The sequence below is a fragment of the Dicentrarchus labrax genome, unplaced genomic scaffold, assembly GCF_905237075.1.
Source record: "Dicentrarchus labrax unplaced genomic scaffold, dlabrax2021, whole genome shotgun sequence".
NCBI classification, from domain to species: domain Eukaryota; kingdom Metazoa; phylum Chordata; class Actinopteri; family Moronidae; genus Dicentrarchus; species Dicentrarchus labrax.
Window position 1 is genome coordinate 1010369 of NW_026136706.1, and position 15223 is coordinate 1025591.

At 41.2% G+C, this 15223-nt stretch overlaps 3 protein-coding genes across 3 annotated transcripts in view; 1 reads left to right on the forward strand and 2 right to left on the reverse strand.

The window, feature by feature from the left end:
• LOC127365058 (uncharacterized) overlaps positions 1 to 15223 on the forward strand; it is a 205371-nt gene that overhangs the window by 169260 nt on the left and 20888 nt on the right. The window lies entirely within an intron of this gene.
• Positions 1 to 15223, reverse strand: part of LOC127365057 (olfactory receptor 6N2-like) — a 259826-nt gene that overhangs the window by 18821 nt on the left and 225782 nt on the right. The window lies entirely within an intron of this gene.
• LOC127365074 (olfactory receptor 13C2-like) lies at positions 4400 to 7939 on the reverse strand. Its single transcript, XM_051402805.1, has one exon. It carries the CDS (start codon positions 7794 to 7796, stop codon positions 6870 to 6872), a length of 927 nt encoding a protein of 308 aa, XP_051258765.1. The 5' UTR covers positions 7797 to 7939; the 3' UTR covers positions 4400 to 6869.

Below are 15223 nucleotides of genomic sequence, written 5' to 3' on the forward strand. Positions count from 1 at the left end.
CCTGCCTGGTGCCTCGTTCAATACTAAAATTACTAGACCTGAGCCCATTAGTAATTACAGCAGATAGAGGTGAAGTATATAAGATCTGGATCCATTTTACGAAATCATCCCCCAGACCAAATTTATGAAGTGTGGAGAAGAGGTAAGGCCATTCCAGCCTGTCAAATGCCTTCTCTGCGTCAAGAGAAATAACCAAAGCCTCAGAGCTATGCATTGAGGAGTGCTGAATAATATTGATCAGTCTTCTTACATTATGAGAAGAATACCTCTCCCGAATGAACCCAGTCTGATCATTAGTGATGATATTGGGGAGGATTTTCTCCAAATGCAGGGCTAGGACTTTTGCTAACAGCTTCATATCTAAATTCAAAACTGATATGGGTCTATATGAAGAACATTCTCCCGGTGCTTTACCCTTTTTTGGTACTAAGGAAATATTTGCCTCCATTAGAGAAGGAGGGAGGGCTCCTGCCTCGAATGAGAATTGAAACATTTCGAACAATGGATCCACTAAAATGGCATTAAACTTTTTATAAAATTCTGCCCAGAAACCATCGGGCCTGGTGCTTTTTTATTAGGAAGTAATTGAATACAGCTCTTAATTTCACTCTGAGTCAATGGTTTACATAAATCTTCTCTTTGCTGGATTGTAATTTGTGGTAACTCCACTTTTGTAAAGAACTCACACATATTAAAATGTGACTGTTCATTAACGTGCGAGGCATAAAGTTGCTTGAAGAATATTTTAAAAGTATCATTAATTTCTACATTATTATAGCTAATAGTGGCCTTCCAGTTTCTGATACCCAAATGCTCTGGGTATGAGCCCTATTACGAAGAAAATTGGGCAGATAGCGATTAGGTTTATTCACCAATTCGTACATCCTTTGCCTTGCAAAGAACATTTATTTTTCTGCTTTTTTGGTTAGCAAAGCCTCTAGCGCAGTTTTGACTGTTTATAGTTATATTCAGTCTGAAGTTCATGAAGATCCAGCTCCAATTTTCTCTGTTCTTTTCGACTGTTATTCTTTTGTCTAGCTGTATATGAAATAACAAGCCCACGGATGTAAGCCTTGGTAGTATCCCATAATAGACCGGGGGACACATCAGGGGTCTTATTTTCTTTAAAGAAAAAATTAAGTTGTTCTCTTAAAAATATTTCAAAATTAGGGTCATGATTTAAGAAAGGGCTGTATCTCCAAGGTCTGCTCTGAAAACCGACATTTAAATTGCTTAAACCTATAAAAGCAGGAGCATGGTCCGATATGATAATGTCCCCGATACTACAGAACTTTACATTATTTAGTGAAGTTTTAGGGGTCAAAACAAAATCGATTCTACTGCTAGTTTTATGTACAGTTGAGTAATATGTGAATTCTTTATCAATAGGGTGTAACACACTCCAAGCATCGACAAGGCCGAGCTCGCTGCATGTGTGTGAAATAGCTTTGGCTCTCTTAGACATTGGACTTTGCACTGGTGGAAGTCTATCCAAGGCAGACGAAAAATAACAGTTAAAGTCCCTAGCTATTACAGTGTTGTGACCAATCCAGTCAGAAAATTTAGAAAAGACCTGTGAGATGAAGTCAGTGGACTGTACCGGGGGAAAGTATATATTCATCAATGACACAGCCTGGCCGTGGAGGCAGCCCCTTAGCATTACATATCTACCAGACTTGTCAGAAATTGTTTCAATGTCAGACAGTGGCAGGTGTTTGCTGATCAAAATAGCGACCCCCCTGCTTTTACTCGTAAATGAAGAGCTAACCACCTGTCCAACCCAATCACGCTTCAACTTGGAATGTTCATTGATAGACAGGTGAGTTTCTTGCAACATTGCTATGTGAACATGCTCCTTTTTTAGGAAGCTCAAATTTTTTTGTATATCCCTCTCACATTCCAGCTGCTGATCTTTAAGGTTGCTTTGTCACTCGCCATTGTATAATGAAAAAAATATCGAGGAGTGTAGATGGCATCCTGGGCCCCCAGAAACTAACAAAGGACATGTAATATAAACATAAGATAAAAAACAATGCTTTGCTCACTTCAAAACAATAACTATATACAATAGACATCAAACAGAAATAACAGGTACACATAGGGGTCAGACTTTGGCCTTATATACCCATATTGGGTGTAAGCTACTCTCCCTAGCCAAGGGGAAGGTGCTAGGCCAGCTAATAGCTTCTATTTTTTATTTTTTATTTTTTTAAAGTAGAACACAACTCAGGTATGGCCCGCAGCTCTATTCATAAAAATGACAGTTTTATCCAAACTACAGTAAAGGATCTAAAACTCAGAAAGTTTGAAAAAGAAAATAATATAACCTTTAGGTCAGCGGGAAACCTAGACACACTTAACGACACTGAGCAGAGCTTAGAGCCCCAACATCTCCTCAAAAGTGCGTTAGCAAAATGAACATTATACCCCGTCCAACAGCACATGGGCAGCGATCCAGCAACAGAAAACCTTAAACCTTATGCTCACCAGATCTGGAAATTACAGTCCAGGTCTCACATTGTCACTTAAGACAACACATGAGCGGACGGCGTGTGAGAGCCCGGTGGCAGCGGTCCAGTTTAACAGCTCCGCCTTTGAAGCTAACTTGCAGCAGCTCCGGCAGCCAAGTTTTAAAAAAGGAGACAGGGTTGCTGCCCTCGCTGCCTTCGGGTAGTCCGATGATGCAAATGTTACACCGTCGTCCCCTGTTTTCTAGCTCATCAATTTTATCCAGCGCTGTCTCCAGCTTCTTCCCGACTTCGGCTAGCTTAGCAGTGTGGTTCGCCATGGCATCTTCAGAGTCGGAGATGCGTTGCTCAGCCTCATTAAGCTGAGTATCAAATGCAGCGAGTTTAGATGAGCAAGCCTCTAGCCTCATGAGGACAGGGTCAATCTTCTTGTCGAAGGAGGCTTCAACGCCTTTGAGCACCTTGGTAGTGATTCTTATTAACAGGCTATCAGTCTCCACTTGACCCATAATTGGCGGCGGTGCATGGTCTGCCATGCTAGCTTGGCTAGTTTGGGACGACTGAACGTCGACAAATTTGGTGGATTTAGCCCAGTGTTTTTTTTTATATGTCTATGTCAAAAGTTACATCGAAAAACTGTATTGAGCTGCGGGAGCCGAGGTGGCGAGCTGTTACTCCGACATTTGCGTCACGTGACCCCGATTAAATTACTTTTGATCAAAACTGACATAGCTGAACATCAAGAAGTCAACAAAAAAAAGACAAGCTAATATTACTTAGCAGTCTGACAGCAAGCGGGCCACTTCAGCATTTGTCTTGCAACCTTTAATTTTGTGGACCTCGGCAACTACTAAAAGCCAGTCCGAGATTTACTCTTATCCGGTGGTCCAGCGGGCACTCTCTCCTTTTCTCTTCTTAGCTTCCTCCGTCAATGTCCTCTTCGGTCTCTTAACCTCTGCCATTATTTCCAGAGGTTGCTGAGCCTGGTTCAGTTCCCCATTTGCTTGGTTCCATCTATAATGTCCAGTTTGACCATCTCACCAAAATTATTGACATAGTTGAGGCGATTACAAGTCAGTGTGCCATCAAAATTATTTTGAAACTATAATGTTAAAGTAAAACAGTTACATAATGTTCCTTTAAGAAGATGTCAGTTCTATTTGATGTGGTGACACCTGTGGTTAGTGGTGGTAATGACTAGTGCGTTTTAACAATACAATCTATTTGTACACTGATTTATTACACAATGTTGTTTTAATGAAGACAATAAACTGCAACACAAAGTCTTCCTCCTCTAAATGCCGGCACCTGCATACATAGGTAATTACAGAATGCACATACTTGGGAAGGCTATACTACTATATAAGTATCAGCCATAATCCATCCATCCAATCACGTTTCTGAACCACCTCAACTGGCACCTATAGACACAAAGGAGCAGTGGCTCTACTCCAAGCTCCCTCCCGATGTCTGAGCTCCTCACTACTCAAGACCCTGAGATACTTAAACTCCTTCACTTGCAGCACCAACTTACTCCCAACCCAGAGGGAGCAATTCAGTGCTCACTAGCAGAGAAACCTGGCCTCAAACTTCAAACCTCAAACAATCATCATCTCCCAATTCATATTCGGCTGCAAACTGCTCCTGTGTTTGCTGGATGTCCTTGTCTGATGAAGCTAACAGAACAACATCATCTGCAAAGAGCAGAACAGCAGTTCTTAGGTCCCCAAACTGGACTCTCTCCACCTCCCTGACTATGCCTTGAGATCCTATCCATGAGAGTCACAAACAGAATAAGTGACAACCTTGACCAACACCCACTGAAAATGTGTCTGACTTTGGCTCTCACTGTGGTTATATAAGGACTGGATGGCTCGTGGGCCAATGGGCCTCATAATCCATACCCCCACATACCACCCACAAGACACGACTCAAGGGTCAATTTCACGTTTATTAGAATATATACTGTAAACATAATGAAAACATACAAATATCTGTATTTGTCCACTTCCACATACCCATCAAGAGTTATGTATGTTACATTAAGTTCATCATCCATGAAGAATGTCACAAATTAAACTATTAAAATAAATAAGAAATTAAATAAACGGAGAGAAGAGACTTCTTCACCCTCCATGGATCTCATTAACTCCTCCACAAAGAACTGCTATGTGAACAACTTCATCAAACTCTGGAGGCCTGAATCAACAGGTTTTAAACTTTGTTTACATGAGCGTGTGCCTGAAATGGGCAGTACTGAGTACCAGCACTGATATTTGCCAATGAGTACCTTTGCTACTTATTAAGTACCACCACCTCTGGTGATCATGGCCATACTCATCACTATAGTCACCAGTATATCACCAGGGGTATACGATAAAAGTTGTGAGATAATTGTTTAAAAAAAACTACTTTGATGCATGCCACTTGCAAATTAAGTTTTTGGACCTCTGCATTTCGAAAACTGTGTACAGCAATTTTGGAAGGCCACTCCTAAACAACTGCGTGACTGTGTCTCTATTTAAACACATAGATAGGTTATGTTTGTTACTCATGGTAAGTACATGAAACAATCACCACAACTCAAACCTGAATGCTGAATTTACAGACTAATGACAGCAAATCATATATCTGTCAGTGTCACAATCCACTTTACACACACTAAAGGAGACAGGACTCACTAAGTTACACAATGTTATTTATTGTGACAGATTGTAATGTGTAATGGGGAGTCCAGAGCAAGGGACACATCTCCACAAGCCAACAATAAAGCCAGCCATCCTGCACAGCCCCAGTTTGAAGTTTGTTCCCTATACTACTACCCCTGAACTGAAGGTTGAACTCAAATGTAGGCACTTGACAGATAAGATTTGAAATAGGGGAGAATGAATCCATGTAGAGGAAATTCCAGGGACGAGACCTGGCTGACAGGCAGGCAAGTTATTAAGCCTCTTCTAAAGAACAATCTTTATGCCACAGTTCTGAGTAACCATCAGCCTATATCAAACTTATTGGTTTTAGCTAAAGTCATTCAAAAAGTTCTTCAATAATAACATAGTCATTTTTTACAGTTGATAACTTTTTGTCAGGATTTCGGCCCCATCACTGCACTAGGTGCTAAATTACATTTGCTTGAACAACGACTTTGGCAAAGTCTTTGTCTTGGTATCGTTAGATCGTATCTTTTGACAAAGTGGACCATAAAATTCTGTTGCTGAGATTGGAAAACTGGGTGGGACTCTCTGAAACTGTCCTGGGGCAGCTGTGGCCCAGAGGCAGAGCGGGTCGTTCCCTAATCGGAAGGTAACCATTTAAGTTGTTCAAGTCATACTTTCATGACAGAAAGAACTTAGTATCCAGTAACTGTTGTGGGGTTCCACATCTTAGGACCTCTCTTGTTTAATCCTATAATTTGCCTTTAGGGCAAATTATTCAAAATTATAAAGTAATTTACCATAATTATGCACCTAAATCTACATTTCACTTATCACTTATACTAGAGAAAAAGAAAGAGATAACTGTCTTTGGAGCACAGATATAAAGAGAATATCGACTCTCACCTTAATTCCCTGTCTCTCATCTCTAAGAGTCAAGCCAGAAATGTTGGAGTCATCTTGGTCTCATCTTATCTGTCACTTAATTTGTTTGCTACCATCCAAAATATGTTGCTAGAATCAGGGGAAGTCCAAGCAAGATTTAGAAAATCTTATCCACTTCCTTATTTCCAGTAGATTAGATCACTTCAATGGTTTGAACACAAGGCTTTCAAACAAAGTTCAAAGCTTTGCCTTGCCATTGTTCCTGGCAAATATCTTGTTATACTGTTTTCTTCTCCTTCTATTTTGACTGTGATGGTCAGAGGTTTTAGTGATAGTGCCAGTAAATAAGGAACATTAGAGCTGTGACAAAAATAATGACTTTTTCCCGAGTTTGCGTGTGTAGCAGTGGAAGACAAATTATCATTGTTACAAGTGCACATGTTCACACATGGAACACAGGCATGTCCACACTGTCAGTGCTGTTTTAACACAGTAGCCATCTGCATTAATATAATTTATTATATTACAAACTTACTTTATCTTACTTTAAATGCTTAACAGTATCATTTCCTTGAACAGTCAAGTACAGTTGGCATTTGACTTTTAAATGGCAAAGTTTGAAAGTGAAAATACAAACACAATATGACATCAGGTATAGGATCATTTACAGGTAAGCAGATACGTAGCTAGTAAAAATGGTTGGTTGGTAAGTTGGTAAGTAAAACCATATTATTCCTTTTCATATACAAACTAATTTTTATGAAAATAAGTGCGTTCATTAAACACTTTACACACAGAATTGACCTGTCTGCATAATAATTTCTGAAGAAATGACTGTACCTTATAAATCAGTGTTATTACATCAAATTATTTTGGCTGGACGGAACAACCTTTTGAGGTGTTTCGAAATTTCTTTCATTTTGAAGCCATATATAAGTGGGTTAAACAAAGGATGATATAAAACTATTTGTAACATCATTATTAATCGTGCCGTTTTTGGAAGATTTGATTCCACCCGAGCTATACTGACATCATATGCACTTAAACAGGAGAAACTGATTAAAACCAACAAATGGGGTAAACAGGTCTCTGCTGCTTTTTTCCTGACTTCTCTACAACTTCGGTAAGATGATATAAGTATCCTTGTGTATGTACAAATTATGAAAAGCATGGGGAGAATTACAAGATCTAATAAAGCAACCACACCCTGTATAGTAATTACTTTTGATTGTACACACTGGAGTCTGTAAATTGCATTGTTACAAAATATTGCTTTTAAAGTAAAGTTACACAGTTTAGTTTCAGCACTCAGTATTGCTAGGATTGCAATATGACAAGCAGGTACAAGCCAAGATAAAACCAGGAAAATACTCACTGTAGTTTTTGTCATGATGGTTGGATACTGCAGAGGTTTACATATAGACACATACCTGTCATAGGACATGGCTGACAACAGTAAGAACTCTGAACTGCCAGTGTAGTAAAACATGAAAAATTGAAAGAGACAGACTGGATATGATATGATCTGTTTTTCAGATAAAACATCTATCAGAAGCTTTGGGTAAATAGAAGTGCTGTAAAAAACACAGTTCAGTAGCAAAGCTGCAATGAAAATGTACATAGGCTCGTGGAGGTTTTTGTGGATACAGATAAGGTACAGAACTGTAGAATTACTGCAAATTATTAAAATGTATACTGTAAACAAAACCAAAAAATAAACAAATCTGTATTTGTGCACTTCTACAAGCCCACTAAGAGTTATATATGTTACATTCAACGTGTAATCCATTATTGTTGTCTAAAATAAATGTAAAATAATAAAACAGATTACACAAACAGATTATTAGAATAATAATTAAAAAAGAATGAAAAAAAGTCTTGTTATAATGATTACCCCAACAACATTGACAACTCATTCAAAGGTACCTGACCTTGAAAATTCAGAAAATGAACTGTTTGAGTCTGTGGAAAGTTTTTATTGGATTGCTTCACCCTCCAAGGATCTCATTAAACTTTTCACCAAAATAGATTCTAATACGTAAAGCTCATCAACTCTGGAGGGCCGAAGTCACAGCAATGTTTACAAAATTTTTCCAACTATAATAATAATAATAATAATTATAATATTAAAGCTGCAAGCAGCAATGGACGGGACCTCGCACTCCACGCAACTCGGGGCGTGCTGCGGCCGCGTCACGTGCCGTCATAACACGTGCGGACCACGACATGAAAATGTCACGTAAATCAGCTCAAAATCGCCACGCAGCACTTACTTCCTGTTGCCACTAGGTGGCACTATCACTATGTGTTCAGGGCAGGACTCTTATCAGACATGTGAAGTTTGGAGCTGATTGGACAATGTACACTCAAGTTATAGCAACTTTGTGTGTTCTGGCGGTACATCAAAGTTTGACGCCACGCCACGGACACGCCCTGTAACAAAAACTCACCACAATCAAGAAATATCATCAAGAACATGTTTTCCATTTTCTGACTAGATTTCAGCCAGATCTGATCATCCTACTAGGAGTAGAACATGGAAGTATAAAAAAATTACATTTCCTTTCACCACTAGGTGGCGCTCTCACTTTTACTGAATATTATCACATAGACGTATTCAGGGCGGGACTCTTATCAGACATGTGAAGTTTGGAGCGGATTGGACAATGTACACTCAAGTTATAGCAAATTCGTGTTTTGTAGCGGTACATCAAAATTTCCTGCCATGCTACAGACACGCTCCCTCACCGCAGTCATCACATATAATCAACAATGTGTTTTGCATTTCAATTCAATTCAATTCAATTTTATTTGTATAGCGCCAATTCATAACAGAAGTTATCTCAGGACACTTTTCAAATAGAGCAGGTCTAGACCGAACTCTTTAAAACATTAATTACAGAGACCCAACAGTACCACCATGAGCAAGACCTTGGAGACAACATTTTTTAAGTAAATTTCAGCTGGGTCTAATCATCCTGCTAGGAGTAGAACATGAAAGTATAAAACTTGATACTTCCTGTTGTCACTAGGTGGCGCTCTATTACCGAATATTATTACATAGACATGTTCAGGGCGGGACTCTTATCGAACATGTGAAGTTTTGTTGCAGTCGGATCATGTACGCAGAAGACGCCACGCCACGGGCACAATGATGGACGAAAAAAACTGACTGCACTGACCAATTTTGAAGTAGATCCAATAGAACCTGTAGGAGGAGTTAGTTAAAATAGAAGCCCTGAAATGCCAAAAATGACATCACAGTTATGGCCAACTTTAACGGCACGCCACGGACACACCCTTCAACGTACAGTCTAAAAATGAACAGCGTTCATTCAGCACCATTTTGTGACTGTACTGACCAATTTTGAAGCAGATCCCAGAAATTCCCTAGGACGAGTTCGTTCAAATGCAAGGCAAAAATTCACCAAAAATTACCACAGACTTAAAAATGGCCAACTTTGACGGCACGCCACGGACACGCCCTTCAACGTACAGTTACAAATTGAACAGCGTTCATTCAGCACCATGTTTTGACTGTACTGACCAATTTTGAAGCAGATCCAATAAATTCCCCAGGAGGAGTTCGTTCAAATACAAGCCCAAAAAGTCAAAATGACCACAAAATGATGAAAATTAAAAATTTAAATTGCAGACTTCCTGTGGGTTTTGGGGCATGGGTCCAAGAGGCTTTTCTGCTTCTTTTATCATGATACACATGCGTAGCAATTTTCGTACATGTGGGCCTTACGTGTCTTGGGGGCTGATTCTGGGGAGCGTGGCTTAGCCATTTGGCGGCGCCCATGCACAGGGACAACGTCATATCGATATTTTAGCTACATTTGGATTTTGTGCAAATTTTCATGGCATTTTGAGCATGTTGCGGGGGCCAAATATGCGGTCGAAGTCCCAGAGGTATAATAATAATTCCTAGAGGAACAATAGGGTCCTTGCACTTGTTAGTGCTCGGTCCCTAATAATAATTTATAGAAAACTTTTTAAGATACTCTGCTAGGTACGAGATGAGTCCGCCTAAAGATGGGGAGATTGACCATCTGGTGACCTGGTCCAGAACAACCTGGCGCTAAACGCTCTGAAAACAGTGGAGATGGTTGTGGGCTTCAGGGAGAGCCCAGCCCCACCTGCCCCCATCATCCTGTGTGACTCCCCAGTTGACTCTGTGGAGTCCTTCCGCTTCTTGGGTACACACATTACCCAGGACCTCAAGCGGGAGCTGAACATCAGCTCTCTCACCTAGAAAGCCCAGCAGAGGATGTACTTCCTGCGGGCAGCTGGGGAAGTACAACCTGCCAAAGAAGATGATGGTGCACTTCTACACCGCCATCATCGAGTCCATCCTCACCTCTTCCATCATCTTTTGGTACGATGCTGCCACAACCAAGAACAAGGGCAGACTGCAGCGTATCATTCGATCTGCTGAGAAGGTGATTGGCTGCAATCTGCCATCCCTCCAGGACCTGTATGCCTGCAGGCAAGATTGTGGCTGACCCCTCCCACCCTGGACAAAAACTCTTGAAACACTTCCCTCTGGCAGGAGGCTGCGGTCCATCAGGACCAAAACCTCTCACCACAAAAACAGTTTCTTTCTGTCTGCAGCTGGCCTCATTAACAAGGCCCGGACCCCCACTGACACTGACTCTTATACCCACCCTGTATATACAGTATGCATTACATTAATGTACCCCTGTTGGTTTTTCTATCCTGCACATTGTAAATATCTTAATATCTAAATATCTATCCTGTACAGTTCGGATCTTTCTATCTTTATCAGTATCTTTATTTATTTATATTTTAAAAAGTACTTTATTTTTGTGTGATTTTTATGCAGCAATGCATCAAGACACATTCCTTGTATGTGTAAAAACGTACTTGATTCTGAGATGACTCCGAGGTTGTGAATGTGTGGGCAGGGAGACAGAGTGGTGCTGTCAATGGTGAGGCTGAAGTTGTTTTTGATGAGGTATTTGGGAGTTGGATTGCATCCATGATTTGATTTCAGTGAGGCAGTATGTCAGAGTGGAGTGGGTTGTGGGTGTTATGGATTTAGTGGAGATGTAGAGCTGGACGTCATCAGCATAACAGCGAAAGCAGAGACCATGATGGCGTATTAGGTTAACAAGGGGGAGAACGTACAGAATGAACAGGAGAGAACTGAGCACTGAACCCTGGGGGACACCTTGGGACAGGGGAGGAGTGGAAGATGTGCAGTTGTTGATAAGGATGAACTGTTGTCTGTTTGTGACTTATGACCTTCGCCAGGAGAGGGCAGCACCAGTGTGATTGAGGGAGGACTGAAGGCGAGCGAGAAAAATGGTGTGGTTGATGGTGTCAAAAGCTGCAGTGAGGTCCAGGAGGATGAGAATGTTGAGATGACCAGAGATTTGATGTGATGAGTGAGGAGATGACTGGGAGACATTCCTTGATGAGAGCAAGGATAACTTTGCCAGTATTGGTGTCACTGACTTTGATGCATATGACACAAGTAGGCCCTCTTGAGCTCCAAGTTGTCTGGACCAGGTCAACAGTCTACCAGTCTCCCACCTGTAGGCAGACTCATCCCCACCACAGATGGGCCCAATGAGGATGGTGTCATCCAGAAACCAGACGTTTCCCCAGCCTCACACACTGCCTCCTGTCAGACAAGAAGTCTGTGATTGTGATGCTCCTGAAGAGTCCTTGTGAGTCTGTTGGCACTGTAGGAAAACTGTAAAGGGTCCAGGAGTGGGTCAGTCAAGGTTTTTTAGGCAACAGGGATAAAGTTTCTAAGTAGCACATTGCAGATCTCCAATGAGGTGCTGAAGATGTTTGTGAAAACTACATTTGCATAATATGTTTCTGTGGAGGTAGGCATGGTTTGCTCTCAGCGGCAGGAAAGAGAGGTGTGGGGAAGGCTTGTGAGAGCAGCACCAGGTGAGTTGATTATTTCAGCTGCTAGTCATTTAGTAACACTCTACCTTTAATGTTGCAGTAGTGTGCTGGACCTGGGGCCAGAGACAAACAGAGTTGGTTGTATGTTGTCTGTGGTGACAACATAGTGTCAATAAAAGTAACGTGGTACAACTATCCGGTGTGAGTTTGTGTGCTGTAGATACCAATGGTAGCTAGAGACTTGCTACAGTTTCTATCTGTTATTTTACATTAGCTACTATTCATTCTTCTTCATGTTCATCATCATCATCAGTCACTACTATTAGTGTAGTTGTTGCTACTGTTGTTGCTGTGAACCTCTCTCTCTCTCTCTCTCTCCCACCCCAACTGGTTAAGGCAGATGACCACCCACCTAGAGCCGGGGTCTGTCTGATGTTTATAACTCTTAAAAGGGAGTTTTCCCTTGCTGCCATCACCAAGGTCTTGCTCATCGTGGTACTGTTGGGTCTCTGTAAATAATGTTAGAAGGAGATCGGCCTAGACCTGCTCTATTTGAAAAGTGTCCTGAGATAACTTCTGTTATGAATTGGCACTATACAAATAAAACTGAATTTAATTGTATATTAGATATATTATAATATATATTTTTCATAATAGTTCATGTGAGGGTGGGTGTGGTTGCACTGCTGCAGGAGAGAGAGGTGTGGGGAAGGCTTGTGAGAGCAGCACCAGGTGAGTTGATTACCTCAGCTGTTAATCGTTGCCTAATCACTCTAACCCTTTAGAGCCACAGAGTAGTGGAACAGATTGAGTGTTGTTTGTGTTGGTAACTGTGAGACTTAAATAAAAGTTTTGTGTACTACCAAGACTCACGGTTGTAGCGAGACCTGCTACAAGTTAATGTGAAAGAAATTAACAAATGCAGCCACCCAAAGATTTTCAGTGGCCCGATCTAGCAAATCCTATTAGAAAATTCTGGGGCACCAATGATGCTGAGCAGATTGGATGTTTCATCACAGTACAGTCAGTGCAGTATAATTTAGTTCAATCCACTAGCACTTGCCTCACACCGGGCACCATTTCCACACACGTCCACAGCAGAACGTTCCAAAAGTTGTTACATTCCACACAGCCACAACAGTAGACATCCAGCTGTACTTACAAGCAAGTGTGGTGAGAATTGATTTATTTTTCAAGATTAGCTCAAACAACTTATCTATAGCTTTCACTAATAAATGTTGAGTTTTTGGGTTATTCTGTGGGTAGATTGCAATGGACCTAGGAGCATGATTTTCCTACGCATTTAACTACTCTTCAGTCAGAAGTTAATCAGAACCTTTGGGTACATAGCTGTACTGAGAACAGCAGAAAGCAGTACCAAAGTTTTGTACATGAGAATGTACATAAACTCATGGAGGTTTTTGTGAATATAGATAACAATGTAATGTGTGTTCGGACACTTTTCTATCAGAACCAGCACCAAACTTTTTTTCAGCAGTTTGAGCTACAGTAACTCGTCTGTTGGACCGTAACACACGGGCCAGCCTTCGCTCCCCACGTGCATCAATAAGCCTCTTGATGCAGGTGGGGGGGAAGGAGGGGATCAGCATCTCTCGCAGTTCGTGCTGCACTCTCCTCTGCTCCTCTCTGTCTCCCGACCTGAAAGCCTTCTTCTTGTTCAGGAGTGCCTTCAGGTCACTGATAATCCAGGGCTTGTTATTGGAGAAGCAGTGAACGGTCCGGGCTGGCATGGTGGTGTCCTCACCAATGTTACCTCTAATTTTTCATGTGTCTGGGCATACACACAAGCTCCCTGAGCACACTGAGGACCACTGTAAGCAACTTCAGATGTGCACGCTGTGGCCACACACCAGTATCACACCTGTTCAAAACCTTGGATCATAGCAAGTTACATGGCTTATTAAAAGAATCAAATTACAGCAGCAATTTTCATTAGTTTACTTTTAATATAAGCGATTTGGCCCACTTAAAATGAGAAAGACAAAAATCTTGTTGTTCATGAGATGTGTAGTATGTTATATGTTATGTGAGAGTCCTGCTTTGGCCACGGGAAGAGTCCTGCTTTGGCCACGGGAAGAGTCCTGCTTTGGCCACGGGAAGAGTCCTGCTTTGGCCACGGGAAGAGTCCTGCTTTGGCCACGGGAAGAGTCCTGCTTTGGCCACGGGAAGAGTCTTGCTTTGGCCTGGGTGTGGTCCAGTTGTGGCCTGGCTGAGGGTCCTGTTCTGGAAGAAATGAGACATATACACCTTTCAGACATAACATTTTGTTCACATTAAAACATTCACATTTTGCTCAATGACATGTGCTGTAGCTTGTAATGCAGTGTAAATTCCTGTAACTTTTTGTCTGTAAAATATCTAATTACATAGTTTTTTTATTAGCATTTCTATCACCCATAAATGATCTAGTAGTAACAGCATTTAATGATTAATATCCATAAATAAAAAATCTTAACAAATGTCACTACAATATGGACAAATCTGACTTTAATTTTACCTTATTTTTCACGTGTGTCCTTCTCACTTCTCCAATGGTTGTACACTTTGTCCAGGTTGATGGCTTCGTCTGCTTCTTGCTTTGACTTTATGCACATCAGCTGGTCCAAATGTGCCACTTCAAGACGATTTCTGGATGCTGTTTTGAAATGATTCTGGAAGCTTGAAATGTAGCACAAATATCCCTAAGCTGTGAGATCTCCTTTAGCTCTTCACATCTAAGTGCTGCAGCAACCATATCTGAGAATGTGCTGATTGACCCCTGTTTAAGTTTTTGCTTCATTATGTACTTGAATTCAGCATATTGACTGTTAATGGCCTCCATAGACTGTGGGTGGTGGAGAATGGCCTCATACTTCTTTGCCAGTGTGGCAATGTCTGCTGATCCATAGTCAAAACTGATGTCTGAGCTCAATGCTTCAATGTCAAATGCAGACCACTCCTTTAATTCATCCTCTGGAAAACGAGCATCCATGTGATCACAGAGCTTACTAATGAAAAGAGTAATCTCACCAGTATTTCTGCCATCAGCTGATGAGGTCCCCATTGCCTCTATGACACGGTCACTCCACTGTACATCCTTCTCCTTCAAGTATTGGGAACGCAACTTCTCAATCTTTTCTCTAGCAAAGCAGTGTCCTTCCATCACAGTCAGGTTGTGTCTTTGTAAAGTGAGGCAGAGTTGTGCTAGCTCACCCAAAACATCTCCCAAAGCAATGACAGTAACCTTGAACTTTGAATCACTCAGCTTTTTGTAGCAGTACTTTGCCACTGGATCTCTGTTATCGGTGAATTCTCTTTTGCAGAATT

Excerpts from the sequence above, each read along its gene's own strand:
- LOC127365074 (XM_051402805.1), bottom strand. The coding sequence starts at position 7,796 with ATGGATTACACGTTGAATGTAACATATATAACTCTTAGTGGGCTTGTA.